Here is a 16822-nt window from a genome sequence, read left to right on the forward strand (position 1 = left end):
AGTATCATTAAAAAGACAATTTTTAAATTCTGAAATGGAGTCAAGTTTATTTCTGTGCAATATTATTTTTGAAAGTTATCAGGAAAAAAACACCAGAACTGGGCTTAACTTTTAATTAATTAAAATCATACCAAAAAAAGTCACCTTGAGAAGCCCATTTCTACCCCATCCCACCCGCCAAAGTATATAAAAGTTTCAAATTTGGCAGCTGTAGATCATACAGTCTGCTCTACAGAGTGCCAACACACTTATCTTTATTAGAAGTAGAGATAAATTTACATGTTTTTCCAAAGTGTTCGATAATTTCTAACTCTTCTTTCCTTAAATATTGTTGCAACATGGAATCCAACATGAAATCTAACATAATTTTAAAATAATATTTAAAGGCATTTGACTACGATTCCCAAAACATTCGCACTATTCTCCTAAATGATGTGAAAGAAGAATGTACTGAATCTATTTTTTGATATAATTTTCTGATCATCAAAACATTTTTTACATTTCCAGATTGTCCACATCAAGTTGCATTGTTAAAGCTACTTATATTTCATTACTATTTAGCAAACATTACAGAAAATTAGTTTAAAAGTTGACAAGGTATTTTAATACTTAAATCAACAGCTCACTCAGTTGGTACTAAATTTTTCTATTAATCATATTTTTTACCTTCATTTTTAAAGAAAGTAAAAATAGGACTCTTTATAGTGCAAAGCATCATACAAAATTTTATTGCATAAGAGGGATGGGATGGGGTGGCATGTATTCTTTGAATGACATTTTTAAATGATATATTAGTACAAATGAAATTGAAAGTTTTAAATAAAATAGATATTTATTCTAATCAAACATATAATTAATCAAGGCTGAAAAAAAAATCTGAAATCTGATTTACAATATCTAGAAAGTTCCAATCAGTTTCCCCTAAAAATATATTCCTTAAATATTCCAATACTGTTTACAGTTTTTGAAACAATTTTGTTTTTAAAATTAACTAATCAGTTTTGTAAGTGAATAATGTATTAGCACACATTCCAATTTTATTTTGTTGAAGTTATACCAACTCAAAAAGAATTCAAATTTCATATTTACATTTTTTATTAGCATCACCATCACTAAAAAACAAAGTGAAAATGTTTATTTTAAATCTAATTCGAAGAAATAATAATTTATCATTCCTAATTTTTAAGCTTCAATGGGTCGCCCTGGATCATCATATACTTTGATGGTAAAATCGTATCTTGGGTCACTTCTGATAGTTTCAGGTCCTCTCATATTGAACAATGGAATATTGTGCACATGGAAATATTTAAAGTATGCAGCCATAAATCCAACAAATAACCCCATCACATGACCAGTTTGAATTCTGTTATCTGTAAAAAATAAATGAAAACTCTTTGAATACTTCAGATATAACAAAATAGTAAAAAAAAAAAAAAAAAAAAAAACAGTTGAAATTTTTTTAATTATAAAAAAATTATTGCATACTTAAAGTTAAATATAAATAATGTATTTTTAAATGCCAACTAGTAATTCTGGTATAAAAAAGATTCTAATCACTAAATCATTGCACACAATGCTTTCCACTATTATCAAATGCATTCATACTCATGATCTGTGTGATTTGTATTTTATTCGACGAAAAAATATTTCCTCCTTCAATACTGTACATAATTCATACTGTAAATATTTCATTCATAAAATTCCAATCAGTACAAGAAATACACATAGAACTTTGGTTAATTTGAATACTTTAATTTATACTGACAGTCATTCAAATTGTTTCTGTGGTATCTTAAATTAACACAATATTAAAATATCATCTATAATTCAAAATTATTTTGATTAAGTTGAAAAAATAATTTTTTAATGTTAAGATTTCTTAAGATTAATGTTAAGATTTTCATTAGTTAAATTCATTCAGTTAATAATCAAAAATACTTTAAAGTCTTGGTGTATCTGCAGAATTTTACAAGAATATATCTTCAAATAAAATCATACATCATGTATGTGTGTGCGTAAATATAATTTTTTAAGCAGAATTGTGGCCGAAGATGGGGAAGACACTTTGGGGTTGTTGTTTTTCCCTCCCGTTTTATTCCATCCCAGGAGACATGATTTATGTACAAGCAGAAACGATAAGCACATCAATACAGAATGACACAAGAGCTAAACGAGGAAAAGCTAATGAAAAATTTATCCTCGTGATTATATACTGTGAGATTTCGATAAGGATTTTCATACACGGGTTGAGTTAGGTAAGGGAATTTTAGGGATCTTAGGAAAAATAGGGATCTTTTAAAAGAATGAACTTGGCTTGACAATTTTTTATCCCTTCACTCTGAATGTGGGAACTTGTTGATGTCACCAGTTTTATAGAGCTTCTGTTGCATTAATTAAATAAAAAGGTGGAATTGGATCTGGAAATAAGAGAATAATTTGGAGTGAAGTTTATATGAGCTGAATTAAGATAAAACTTTGGAAATTAATTAGGATTAAATTAAATTTTACATATACATAAATATATATATATATATACAATCATTTTTTTAAAAATGTGTGCATGTTTTATGAGTCATCAGCTCAAAGGAAAAAATAAACAATTACATTATGACTTTTTTTGAAATCAAATTTTTAATAAGATTTTTACATAAGTAGTTCGTTAATTAGCTTTTTCTCCTTCTTTTACTGCTAATAATCAGCAACTATATATTAGAAATTTGGTGAAAGGGGGAAAATCCTCTATATTTTGGTTTGTGTTCTCTTCTTCAAATTGATGATTCAAATGTGAATTCTGCTGTTTTGTTGCGGATGTATAATTTTATATTCTAAGTACTGTATATTGTTTATTAAAATTACTGCTTTATTGAAATTACTTTAGATTATTATTATTTCTCCACAGCTGAAAAGCATGTATATCCCTTTCTAACATTTCTGAAATTACAATTTAAATTGTATGACAAAAAAAACTGCAGACTGTTATTGCACAATTGTAAAAGAAAGCAATCAAAATTATATGAAAATTCAGTCTATTCTAAAGATTTTTCTTTTTATGAAGAAATGTATACTTTTTTCACTACATTTTTACTAAAGATTAAAAACACTAAAAGAGAAATTGCATTTGATTACAGATGTATTTATTTCTTAAATATAAAATTAAATAAACTGGTTATTATGGTGTATATATAATGAAAACAATTCATAGCACTAACAAATTACTTCTAATCCTATTATTAAAATCTCAATAAAAGAAAAATTTAACTTTAAAATTTAATTAACTCTATTGGAAGACCCACTTTATTGCTTTAAGGATAGTAGAATGCATTCTTTATGCCAATACTTAATTTTCAATTATTTAATAATTAGAATAAATGGAGATTTCGCATCAATACTTACATTTCAACCCCCAAACTGCTCCGGCCAGTGCACCTCCAATGAAATGGTTGACAGTATCGTCCTTCTTCCTCATCTGTCCAAGGATACATATCGAGGAACCAAAGACAAATCCCATGCCAGCTGAAAAACACATTTTACATCATTTCTAAAACAGAATATAAGATTACTTTCATTTAAGTTCTTTCATGCTTATAACATGAAATTTTTCACTCATTTTTTAATGTTAGTTTAGAAATTTTGTTTAATTGTATATCACGGATAACAATACAATATTTTAATCTACTCGTAACTTAATTATTAGTACATTATTAATTTCCATTAAATTTTGATTTTTACAAGAAAACAATACTTTGAACCAAATCTGAAAAAAAAAATAATTACAAGATTAAGACATTCAAATTACAATTCAATAACTAAAATGAAAAATCTAACAAACATTATGCATGGAAATTATAGAAATCATTAATGTAATAATAAATAAAGTTTTTTCAGCACTCGCATGTTAAAATCTGAGGCCATTTACAATATACTGTTAATTTGGCTACAGTTCATAATGTTTCTAACAACTAGTACCAATACCTTAGCTTGGTGAAGACTACTATCAATCAACAGAAAAGTACCAGTATAATCAATATTTACTACAAAAAAAAATGTGTGATGCTTCTTAATAATCAAAAATAATAAGCACAAATATAAATAGGAATATATAATAGAATACAATATAAAAATCATCAGCAAGAAATGACTTGTGGGAGGAAAATATATTCAGCATTCTACGTGACACATTTAAAATTAAATTTTATTCAAATAGTAATTTAAAAACATGAGTAGAACATATATGTTTTCCATTAGACATCAAAAGATTAAATATGTGCTTATATATACATAGTTTAAAAGTTATTAAAATAGTTATTTTGCATCAAGAAATGCAAACTAAATTTTTAATTCATTTTCCTAATATAAAATCAATGATAAAATTTTCAACAGACAAATTTAATAAAAAAAATCAAGTTTATATATTTTTGAAAACAAAGAGCTGGATATTTTAAATTATAATATAAGTAATATGCATGCAATTCATATTGAAAATTCTTACCAAATGGAAATGTAAAATGCCCAAATCTGGCGACTGTACTGTAAAATGTTGTTGGTCTGGAAACTAGAGCCATTTCATATATTGAAAATATAGCCCCTAAATGAAGAAAAATAAACTTTATAAACATACAACATAAAAATGAAATCTAGTACATCAAGCAATTTTACTTTAATTATAATTATAAATTAATTTAAAAGCAAATAAAAAACCTATGACTGTATAATAATGAATGCATTCAAGAAATTGCTTCTACAGTGGGACCAACATATTACTGAATTTTGATAGATATACAAATTAAATCCATATTGTCAAATTTTCAACAGCAACATATTTGAAATTCCATATTCTGAAGGAAAATTCCAGGTGTACTGTTTCAGAACCTTGTGACTGTCCTGTTCATTATGATTGCCCATTTATCAAATTACCCACTTGTGATTTCTTGAATTTGAGCAGCTTTGGCATATAAGATGAAATGATGGAAAATTCAAGTAATTTAATATTCTAAATATAGGCATAAAAATATTATAAAAGTGTATTAGCATTAAATATATTTCATGATTCAGTTAATATTCTACAGGACTTTTAGTTACAACAACAACAAAAAAAAAAAAAAAAAAAAAAAAAAAAAAAATGCAAATAGGAGAGAAAAATAACAAATTTTAAGAGCAGTTATTTCTTTTAATATATGAAATTAATTAAAAAGAAAAAACAGCAATATTTAAAGGTGGACAATCTAATTCATCAATATTTATATTCTTAATGAAGTTTCTGTTCAATGGTCTATTCTGAAGTACCAGCAAATACAATTACTGATATTAGAGACTTACTGATCGATGGCATTATCAACTGCTTCATTACAATCTATCTCTTCTGAACTATCTATAGCTCATTTGTAAAATAGTTTTGAATTTCAAATTTTATGACATTAATAAAAAAAAATATTTCAAGAACGTTATATCTTCATTTTACTAATGCATCTGTATCTTAGCTAATCCTTTTACTAATGCATCTGTATTAGCTAATCCTTCAATCTTTAACATTTTTGAACATTTTTTGAGCTACAATCTTCGATAATTACAGTATTTTAAACAGCCAACATCTGAACATTAATTAACAAAGTTCAATGCTTTGGATAATTTTTATCAATAATTTCTTTAAACAAATTTAATCAAAGTTCTTATTCATTCGTATTCCTTATAAGAATCTTTTGTATCACTCAATCCTAGTTATAGAGTTTAAAAAGCATCATCATTTTAAAATAGTAAACATTATCATAATTCAACAACAAAAAGAAAAACTCATTTTAAGCAGTTTCTTATATTGTTTTTCAAATAAATAAAGATTAATGATAGCAGTTAAATCATGAAATATCACATCATATTCAAACGAAATTTGAAAAGACTGGTTTTATTAATATTCGAAAATTCTTCCTATTTACAACAACATGAAAAGACGAGTAAATATCTGAAATAAACTGAGCATGTGAAAAATCTGACGTCAAATTAACAGAATATTCAAAAATAATCGTTTGCAAAAATCAATAAATAAATAAATGTTCTATCTTCGATTGTAATCGGTTTTATTTACCTCCAATAGCTCCATACTTCGTGTAGTAATAAGTTTTTGGTAAGCAATCTTGGCCATCAGGGGTGGCGAAAAAATCATAATAATGGACATAGTCTTTAAATTTCTTGGTATGAATAACCATTGTAAAATATTTCGGCTTTCAAACAGTTATTAGTTCATAATAAAATTAATAAACTATGAAACAAACTGCCTCAAGGGCAATGTTTTGCACAGTTTAGTTTCGAGTTGCCAAATTTTAAACAACAAATCAAAGTTCTAGATAAATTTATCGTCTATGTATCTTGCTAATTTTATTTAATCATCAGCTCGACTGCCATATTTAAATATTCAAATTAAGTTTCTGAATCATTTTCTGATTTAATAATAAACTTTAAAAGTTTTTAAATATCTTTCATATCATTGAGAAATTAAGAAGGATATATTGGCAACAATGCTTATGTTTCGTTTTGAAGTGGTATATTGTTTTTTAAAAATGTTTGTCTTTTCTTCCGTTTCAAATTAGGATAATTTTGTATGAGAATGATTTTTAGTTGTGCATTTCAATAAGGATTAAGTGGTATAATAGCGCATCAACGTAAAGGTATATAATTTACAAAATTTTTTTGCTTTACTATTTTTATTTGGATAATATTTATTTCTCGGCATTAATTGGGCCGTTCTCATAAACAAAATAATTTACATTCTCGTATTGTTTTATTCATTGATAGCTATAGAGTATCAAAAGTCTATACTTCCGTTATTATTTTTTATCACAAAAAGAATTATTGTGCATTTCTCATTAAAATGCTATTATATTTTATTGGAAAAAATTTTATTAAAAAATCAGAGTCAAATATTTAATTGCATTAATTTGTAATTTTAAAACAGGTTAAACTTTAAATTTTATTAGTAAGGTAATTTATTAATTGTAATAATATCTAATGTATATGTATATCTTTTATTTTGCATGAAAGAAAGGCACTAATAATATTTTTTGAGAAGTGGTAATGTTTTCTAAACATCGTTCGACATTTGATATCTTCTTTTATATATTAGCTCTTCTTTATAGGCATATATATATATTTAATCTATGGTTCTCGTGTATTTTTTTTTCAGCTAATAATAATAAAAGCAAGCGGAAATTTGTATGATTGAAGTTCTTGTCAATATGATAAGAAAGGACTCTTCCTAATTACCGATTATACATTCCTTAAAAGAGGAAAATATTTTGAAAGCTTCAATAACTCTTGAGTTTCTGTAGATATCAAAAGTAAAACATTATCAAATGAAAAAAAGTAACTTATCCATTATTAATATTGAAAATAAATCTAAAATAATTTTGCATGAGAAAATCATATTATTTACTTTTTTTAATTGTTTTAATTATCATATTTCCTTTTTAAATAATTGAAAATTCTTAAAAACAGAGGAATTTTGCTGAACATGTTTTAAATATATTAGAAACTTATTACAATAATAAGAGAGAACAGTTTATCATACTATTTGATTCTTGTGTATTTATTGCATGCCAATGATTTGTCCCTAAAGATCTTATGTTAATAGACTCTTTCATAATTAATATTTGCCAGTGGCATGCAGTTAATACAAAAATACCCACTCTTTTTATTTTAGGTCAATAAATCTAAAGTGTATATCATCTTTTTTTATATAAAAAAAAACTTTCATAATTTCAAATATCAAGGAATTTTAATATATAATGCATATTTTTTTTATTATTTGACAATTATTGTACATTTTACTTTTTCCATTACGTTATCCCCTCTATATTCTTTTCTATATTTCTATAGGCAGCATAAAAATTGCCTACTATGTAATTTTAGTGAACACATTTTATTATTATTATTATTATTATTTATTTGATTCAATAATTTTCTTTACTCTATTTAACCATTCCTTTATGAATCTTACAGATATTTTACCTATAAATGATTAAGATTTGCCCCCACTGAAACTAAATACTCTAATAATTTTTTTTATAATTTTACTCTCCCGACCTGTCAGTTACCCTGTGTATGATGGGTGTATGCTGAAGAAAATAATAATAGTAATTCCATATACAATTGATGGAAGTTTTAATCTATCTTATAATGGAAAAATTTAAAAATTGTTTTTATTTGTGCATTATTTTTACGTATATTTTAATCTATAAGTAATTTTTACGTATGAAAGTTTAATATTTAAGAAAGAATTAGACCTACTATTAATGTTTAAATTCATACTTATTGAAAAACAGTGCAGTATTATGTGAAAAGTGAATGTCCAATTCTGTGTATATACAAAGGAAACACAGGAATTTTTTTTTTTTCCAGATTTGAGTGGCAACAACTCTGTTAGTGGTAATTATGCTATTTCATAAAATTAATCGAAAGATCCTTATTTTAATTTTTTCTTCTTTGTCATGTTTCAGATCATGGGCAAGATACTATCCAAAATATTTGGTAACAAAGAAATGAGAATATTAATGCTTGGTTTAGATGCTGCAGGAAAAACAAGTATCCTTTTTATTAAAAACATTTTATTTTTATTGCATTTTTTAATGTAAACAAATCGTTAATTTTTTCTATTAATATATAGGAGAATGCCTGAAATCATTTAATTCTATTAATCATATAAAGTAGTACTTTTTAAAAATGCTTTTCTCCTTTAAACTAACTTCTCCCTAATGTTTGCAAAAATCATTCCCCACCCCCAAGATATAGTTCTAAAATTATGTTGTGTTATTTTGTAAAATAATATATTTCCTGTTTTCAAAATTATTTATATAGTATTTTGATAACTACATAATAGAGAAAAGGGGTATGTACTTCACTTTTGGCAGTGCTAACGAGTATCAGTAGATGTAATGTTACAAATCTTATGATTTACTATCCAAATATATTCATTGCTTATATATAAAATATTCCAGTAGAATGTTTAATTAATTTGTTCTGAACATAAAGCCCCCACAGTATACTGATATACTTGATCAAGTACTGATAATTACTTTTTTTAAATTGAATTTATTCTTCCGAAACTGAAATTTTCCATTTAAAATTATTGCTTATTCAAGTTTAGTGATCTTTCCCCTTTATTGTAAATTATTAACAATAAAATATGTTTAAATTTCTGCTATGTTTATTTTATTTTTTATTTATATTTGTTATATTATTACATTTTAGTCTAGGCTTTATTTTCTTGCTGATTAATTTTAAGAAATGATTGAAGTATAATGTGAAAAATTCCTTAATTTAAGAAAGCTGTTCTATATAAACTGAAACTTGGACAGTCTGTTACCACTATTCCAACAGTTGGATTTAATGTTGAAACAGTTACATATAAAAATGTTAGATTTAATGTTTGGGTAAGTTGAAAAACCTTTCATTCTCTGATTAAAGAAAGAAAAAAGTATTATCTTATTGATGAAAACAAAGCATACTTTAACTGTTCTTATTTTAAAAAATTGTTTAATGCTTTTATATAACTAATGTCATAGTATTTCAAATGGGGCCTTTTTTCACCTTCTTCTTAAAAGCTGTATATTTCTGAATTACATTTTGCCAAATATTTGATATTTTAATATGTTTAATGCTTTAGTGATTATAAAATATCAAAGCTTTGAGTCACTATTAAAATTTATTAATATATTCAAAATAAAAATGGCATATTTTATGTTTTGGTAATATTTCTATAGTTTATTTTGTATGCATGCCTTAATATAATTTAAAACTCTTAAAGTGAATAGATTTTTTTTTATTTTATTTTCATCTTTACATTAAAATTGACTCAACTTATCTATTTAGAACTTAATATTTATCTGCAGTGATAATTTTTTCTCTTGTTTCTCTTGCTCAATAGCTAATTGTACCAACATGAATATTAATGTTGTTGTTTTTTTTGTTTTTTTTTCCCTCAAATTTATCAGAATTGTTGCTAATGTGTTAAGTTTAGCAATGTTTGCTACCAAATTCTTGAAAATTAAATGCTTTCCCGTGTAATTAAGCTATATTTAACAAATTGCTGTATTAGACTAGATTTAAATTAGGTTTATTTCTTTACTACTGTAAAGTTAGTGAAAAACTATTTATTTCACAAAGATTGTAATAATATTTTCTTAGCTTTATGTAATATTTATCTGCATTAAAACCTGTTCAAATTCTAATCTTCAAGCATCAGACAAATTTATTTGAAAATTAACTGTTTTTTAATCATTTTTTATCTTATTTATAAATTATATATTTTGTCTTTTTTTAATTATTTTAAACTTTTGTTTACCATAGTAGTGAATTATTTAGGATTTATAAATTTATATAATTCTTTATTAATCATGCGAGCTTTTAAAAAAAAAAGGGTCTAATGGATTATGAATGTTTTCTAGGATGTTGGTGGACAAGATAAAATACGACCTCTTTGGAGACATTATTATGCCGGTACACAAGGATTAATTTTTGTTGTAGATTGTGCAGATAGAGAACGAATGGAAGAATCAAAGTTAGAATTGCATAAAATAATCAATGATAGAGAAATGCGAGATGCTGTTGTTCTTATTTTTGCTAATAAGCAAGATTTACCAAATGGTAAGTATATTCCCATATTGCTTATATAAAGGGTATCCCAAAATTAATGCAAGATTTGAATTTGCCACCATTTGTGCAGTGAAGTATTGACAACACTATTTTAAAAACCATTTGACAAATAGTTTAGGAATAGTAAAAATGGAGCATTGCAAACAATGTGTTAGCACAAGATTTGAATTAAATAAAGAAAACAGGTTTTTTTCTTTAAAGTGTTATATTTTTATTGAATCGTGAAGTATGCTGAATAAGGTTATGTATGGAATACCATGTAAGGCAAATAACCTCCATGGCTTTGTTGCACATTCTTTCTCTTTTGTCAAAATTTTCTATAACCATTCTGCAAATATCTGGCTGAATTTCATTGATACAGCATTTAATTTCCTTCTTCAGTGCACAGATGCTTGTAGCATAGAACTTTGACTTCAAATAACCCCAAAAAAGAAATTCAATGGTATTCAATCACATGATCTAGGGCACAAATTCTCAAATTTTGTAACTGTAGCCACAAGACTATCATTATTTTTTAAATATTATTCAACAATGAAAACACGAATAATGGTAAATTCAAATCTTACATTAATTCTGCACTCCCTTTATTTATTATTTTGTATCTTAAGTTAGTAGCTGTAACCTCCTGGGAAAAATTAAGATAGAGCAAGATTTTTAATATTATCTTCTTGTGTATAAGTAAGTAACAGCAAAATTGAAAAATAGTTTTATAAAAATATTAGTTACTTGGTTGTTTTTCTTCAGATTTTGCACACAAAAATTAGGAAGTATAAGGAAATTTTTAATGAAGATTTCTTGACACTTTAGTAATTTTTTAATTCATTAAAAACTTTTTTTCTGATATATAGAAATTATTGTATCTTTTGTGTTATCATTTTTATTAAATGAAAATATTATAGATATTTTAAATAATTTTATTTATATTCTTCTGACTTGCTACTTACTTAGAGTGCCTAGTGTTATGAAATATGTTTGAATTTGAAAATATTTTTTCAGCTAATTAAAAATGCTTAATTTTGAGGGAGAAAAAAACTGGGGAAAATCCAAGAAAACATTCTTTTTTTTTTTTTATGTTTCCCTGCACATTGTAAGTAATAAATCAAAAGGTTAATCATAAAACTTTGTTTACCAGATATATCAAGAGAAAAAAAATAATAAAAAAAGTTAACCAAGATTAGATAAAACCAGTTACTTAATTGGGATGGTTATTCTGAAGCAGCAGTACCAAATATGACTGGACCAAACTTGTTGCGACTGAAAAAACATTTGAACATTCTTAATAGTTATTATTTTAGATTGTAAAAAAATTTAAGTTAAGTTAAAGTTAATGCAAAATATTATCAGAATACTTAAAAGAATTTTTTTCTATGTCACCTATTATTCTGGTTGTACGTGTTTTAAATGAAATGATTACCTTCTGCTCTGAAAGAGTTAATCTCAAATGACATAATTCTGTTTTTGTAAATGGAGCTATTTTAAATTTAACTCATGTTCAAACAAAATACAGAATAGAATCTGATGGTGAAAGTATAAATCTTTGAATTCAATTATAATTTGTTATTTGCATATGTCAGCAACTTTCCTTAAACCACATATTAATTTTTTTTTATTTTTTATTTTTTTTTACTATGTTAATATGAAAAGTTTTACATGTAAGGATATTAGAACATATGTGATGTATTTAAGCATGGAAAAGGCATTTAATTTAAATATTCACAAATGAATTTTATAATTTTTTGTTCATGCCCTGATACCGAGTGGTGCATTTCATATTACAACCAGTGGGATTAGTCTTCTCAAAGCTTTCCCCTATACTTTCTGATAAAGATGTTCTCCTTTCCTTGCATAATGTTGGGTAAAGTCATGAATGTCTTGCATGGCATTAATGAACAGTAGTTAAAAAATATTGATCTTTGGCATGAATTTTGCATATTTATTGAAATTATGATCCTTGACATTTTTTTTTTTTTTTTTTTTTTGATAATTAATCCTTAGAGTGCTTAGTTAATAATATCTAAAAATAGAATTTATGTTTTAAATGGGTTTTTCTAACCAATTGTAGTCACAAAATCATATGTTAAATTTCATATATTTGTGCTTTTTTTTTTTTTTTTTTTTTTTTTTTTTGAGTTATTGCGTTTACATGCTTGTGAAAATGCAGATAAAAACAAGGTTATTCCATTGACGGCCTTTTTTTTTTTTTTTTTTCCAAATTATGATAGGTATCTATATTTCAGATTAATTCATATACTAAATGTCATTTTTCTAGCTCTCTTTGTTTCATATTAATATTAAATAATATTCCGACAACTGAACAGATAGACTTCCTGTGGGTGGATTTTATTCAAAATTTGATAGAAATGTACAAGTTTGTTTTAATGTTTGTTTGTTTCACAATATATCAAATTTCGTCCTTCTATGCCAAAGCTTTTTTGAGGTATCTGATTCACCGACATTAAGGCAAAATTATGTTTTTTAAACTTTAGGAAGTCTGAAACATAGTTTTGTCAAGATCTCAAGTTTAATTTTTTTTTTTTTTTTTTTTTTTTTTGACAATTACAGTACTTTTTCTATACTACATATATAAGAAAGTAAAAATAAAAAAAAATCTTTTAAACTATATTAGATAAATATTATATTACAAACTGACATAACCACAAATGGGCAACTCATTACATTTTAATTGAAAAAAGAAATAGATTAACCAGCTCATAATGATAGTTGGCCCTTAAAATGTTAGTGCAGTTGAATTTGGCTTTTTCATTATGCAATACAAATCTAATTTTCTGGATATACTTTTGTGCTATCTAAGGATCATTTTGTTTTGAAGCCTATTTTGAGCTATTTTAGTGAGAATAACATTTTTAATAATTTGCAATGTATTGAAACTTCTTTCACATGCACTTATTGATACTGATGGAATGCATACAATTTTTATCAGTCTATTTCGTAAAATGCATGGTCAACTCCAAAATTGTACTGTTATAGTTTTAGTAATGTTCTGGACTTAGATTAATCTTATTTTCATTCAAAAATGTTGCATATATTCACTAGATCAATTTTTAAATCTTGTGATTTGCTGCAGTAAATTGATCGAAAGCAAAGATATTTTCTGTTTTCGAAAATATTAATGTCTGTAGTACCATGATTTTTATGCTTAACAGCACCCAGGACTCAGCTAACATATGTGAACAATAAATATCATAATGTTGTGGGGGGGAAATAAAAAAAGTTGCCAATAGGGAAAGTATCGCAAATTTTTTCTCAAAGAAAATTCCTCCTACAAGTTAGTTTTTTCCATAACAACGGAGGCTAGAGCCTGACTTTTGAGATGTAAATAAAGTTTCTCTTAAATTTTTTAAAATTTTTACATTTAACTTAATTAAAGACACATGAAATTTTAAAATTTTGCATTTATTGCATCCTGGGAGGCATATTTTATGTACAAGAAGCACAGACAAGGCATGTCAATCTACAACACAAGAGCGAACAAAATATTTATCCCTATGGTTATATACTTTGTGATTCATATAGGGATTTCTTAACACACCTTACACAGTTCCTTTACATGATTTAGGTAAGGAAATTGTATTTTTTAAAAGAATTTGTTTAGATTGACAGATTTTTATCCCTTCACTCGGTGTGTGAGAACCGCTGATTTAAGCATTTTTACAGAGCTTCTGTCGCATTAATTAAACAAAAAAAAAGTGGAATTGGTTCAGGAAATAAGATAACATTTTAGAATTAAGTTAATATGGGCTAAAGTAGGATAAAAATGAGGAAATTAATTAGGATAGCATTACATGCGTGTGTGTGTGCGTAAAAATATATTTTTATAATAGTTTCATGGCCAAAGAAAAAAGACTCTTTGGAATTTTTAACTTCACTTTATTACATGCCAGGAGTCATAATTTATGTACAAGAAAGAAGCGATGAGGTATGTCTGTCAACGATTTAAAAGAGAGCGAAATATTTTCCCCAGTGATTTAATTTTATAAGTTTCTGATAGGGATTTCTTTGACATGTTTAGACTTAGGAAAGAGAAATATAGATATCTTTTAAAAGAATTTGCTTAGCATGGCAGATTTTTATCCCTCCATTATGAGCATGTAAAAATGCTGATGAAAGCAGCTTTACAGAGCTTGTGTGGCATTAATTAAATAAAAAAGGTGGAATTGGATCAGAAAATAAGAGACCATTTTAGAATGAAGTTAATATAGGTTAAATTAAGATAAAAATTAGGAAATTAAGATTTTTTTTTAGAGTCAGAGATATCATTTCTTATATATATTTAAACATATTTTATAGCAGTTGCATGGTCAAGGAGAGGAGATTTTTATAGTTTTAAACTCGATTTATTCCATCATGAAAGGTACAAGCATTTATGAAAGGTACAAAGGTATTTATGTACAAGAATAAGTGGTAAGAAACATGTCAGTTCACATCGTGACACAAGAGGGGAAAAGAGACAGAACTTTTTCCTTCTGTGATTTTATAATGAAATTTTGATTGGGATTTCTTTGACATGTGTTGATTTAGGAAAGGGAAATATGGGTATCTTTAAAAGAATGTTATCCTCACACTCGGAGCATGAGAACCTGCTGATTAAAACAATTTTGCAGAGCTCGAGTAGAATTAATTAAATAAAAAAGGTGGAACTGGACCAAAAAGCAAGAGAACACCCTAGAATAAAGTCAATATGGGCCAAATCAAGATAAAAATTTTGAAATGAATTAATATTTAAATTAGATTTAAAAATATCATTACATGTATAAACAATAGCTTTTAAAATTGTTACATTCTTATAATACATATTACATTGTTATAGTATATTTTATTATTAAATTCATTAATCCTATTTTTTTTAATTTAAATATTTATATTTTAGTTTAATTATATAATTTAAAAATCATTTTATTTTACTTTTTCTATGATATGTGTTGATTATAATTTTATTTTTCTTTTGATAGCTATGAAACCTCATGAAGTGCAGGAGAAATTAGGTCTTACTAGAATACAAGATCGTGTATGGTATGTTCAACCTTCATGTGCTACAACCGGTGATGGTCTCTATGAAGGTCTAATGTGGCTTACTGCAAATAATAAGTCTTGAAGAAAGCTAGTTTAAAATAAATTATTCCTCATATTATAAAGGAGATTATATATTTCTTCCTGTGATAAGCCTATTTATGGAGAGGTTTCAGTTTGATGAGGAAGCAATATTTGTATTTCTCTCCCATTGTTATTGTACAGACGTTATGAATAATATTCTTTTAGTTTGAAATTCTATTTAGTATCTTTAATTTCTTTCATGATAAATATAGCTTTATTTTGCTATTTTTGTAACATTTTGATATCTTACTATTTTAGTTTATCATTATATATTTACTAAAGGGTTTCATTATCAATATATTATGTTTAAAATTTATGATTATGTAATCTTTTTATAAGTAGTTATTAATTATTATTTTTTTTTTCCTAATGCTTTCCATTTTTACATCATAAATTTTAAAGATTTTTTTTAAAAGAAATTATAATTTTATTGATTTTTGAATTTTAAAAATTCTTTGATTCAAGAATTAAATTTCTTTGTTATATTAATTAAAATATTTAAGTAGAATGATGCTTATTATAGTTTCTCTTTAAATATACAATCATGAGATATTTTTGTGAAGTGAATGATTCTGTAAAAATATGAAATAAAATATAAACAACTGCTGTGATAAAATTGATTTAGTTTTTAGAAACTTTTGAAATGGTTAAACTAGTAATTAAAAAAAGTTATTTAAATTTAGTTTATTGCATTTTTATTCATTTTATTTAAAGTGCATTTTCTCATAACTCTACCTTTTTATGTATAAAAGCGTTGTTTCACATTTAAATTTGTTAATGAATAGCATATGTTGTTATTTAAATCGATTTCTATGAATCATTTGCGAAGTTTTGGTCAACTTTGATTATTGATGCCTCTTTAATTTTAAAAAAAAAACTACACTTGGAATATAAATTGTTGTGTATTAAGTTTACCTGTATTTTTAGAAAAAGGTTTCTCCAAAAATAGGCTTAGGTATTTTACTCTGTTATCTTAATTCATGATAATGCTTAAGATTATTTCTATAATATTTAAACTTTTTTCCCCATGTGATGTAGTTTAGAAACATGATTAAGAAAGATTAATTTTTAA

The 16822-nt window shown here is 25.3% G+C and overlaps 2 protein-coding genes across 2 annotated transcripts; one reads left to right on the plus strand and one right to left on the minus strand.

Annotated features, from left to right (window-relative positions):
- Positions 1 to 1077: 1077 nt before the first annotated feature.
- LOC129984495 (NADH dehydrogenase [ubiquinone] 1 alpha subcomplex subunit 11-like) lies at positions 1078 to 6305 on the minus strand. The gene is made up of 4 exons (XM_056094387.1): positions 6077 to 6305; positions 4490 to 4585; positions 3394 to 3513; positions 1078 to 1370 (listed from the first exon to the last, which is right to left on the minus strand). The coding sequence occupies exons 1-4, from the start codon at positions 6195 to 6197 to the stop codon at positions 1183 to 1185; spliced, it is 525 nt and encodes a 174-aa protein (XP_055950362.1). The 5' UTR covers positions 6198 to 6305; the 3' UTR covers positions 1078 to 1182.
- Positions 6306 to 6529: 224 nt separating this feature from the next.
- Positions 6530 to 16026, plus strand: LOC129984020 (ADP-ribosylation factor 6-like). The gene is made up of 5 exons (XM_056093773.1): positions 6530 to 6656; positions 8484 to 8568; positions 9313 to 9416; positions 10431 to 10629; positions 15609 to 16026. Exons 2-5 carry the CDS (start codon positions 8487 to 8489, stop codon positions 15749 to 15751), a joined length of 528 nt encoding a protein of 175 aa, XP_055949748.1. The 5' UTR covers positions 6530 to 6656; positions 8484 to 8486; the 3' UTR covers positions 15752 to 16026.
- The last annotated feature ends 796 nt before the right edge of the window (positions 16027 to 16822 follow it).

The sequence above is a fragment of the Argiope bruennichi genome, chromosome 9 (genome assembly GCF_947563725.1).
Source record: "Argiope bruennichi chromosome 9, qqArgBrue1.1, whole genome shotgun sequence".
NCBI lineage: Eukaryota > Metazoa > Arthropoda > Arachnida > Araneae > Araneidae > Argiope > Argiope bruennichi.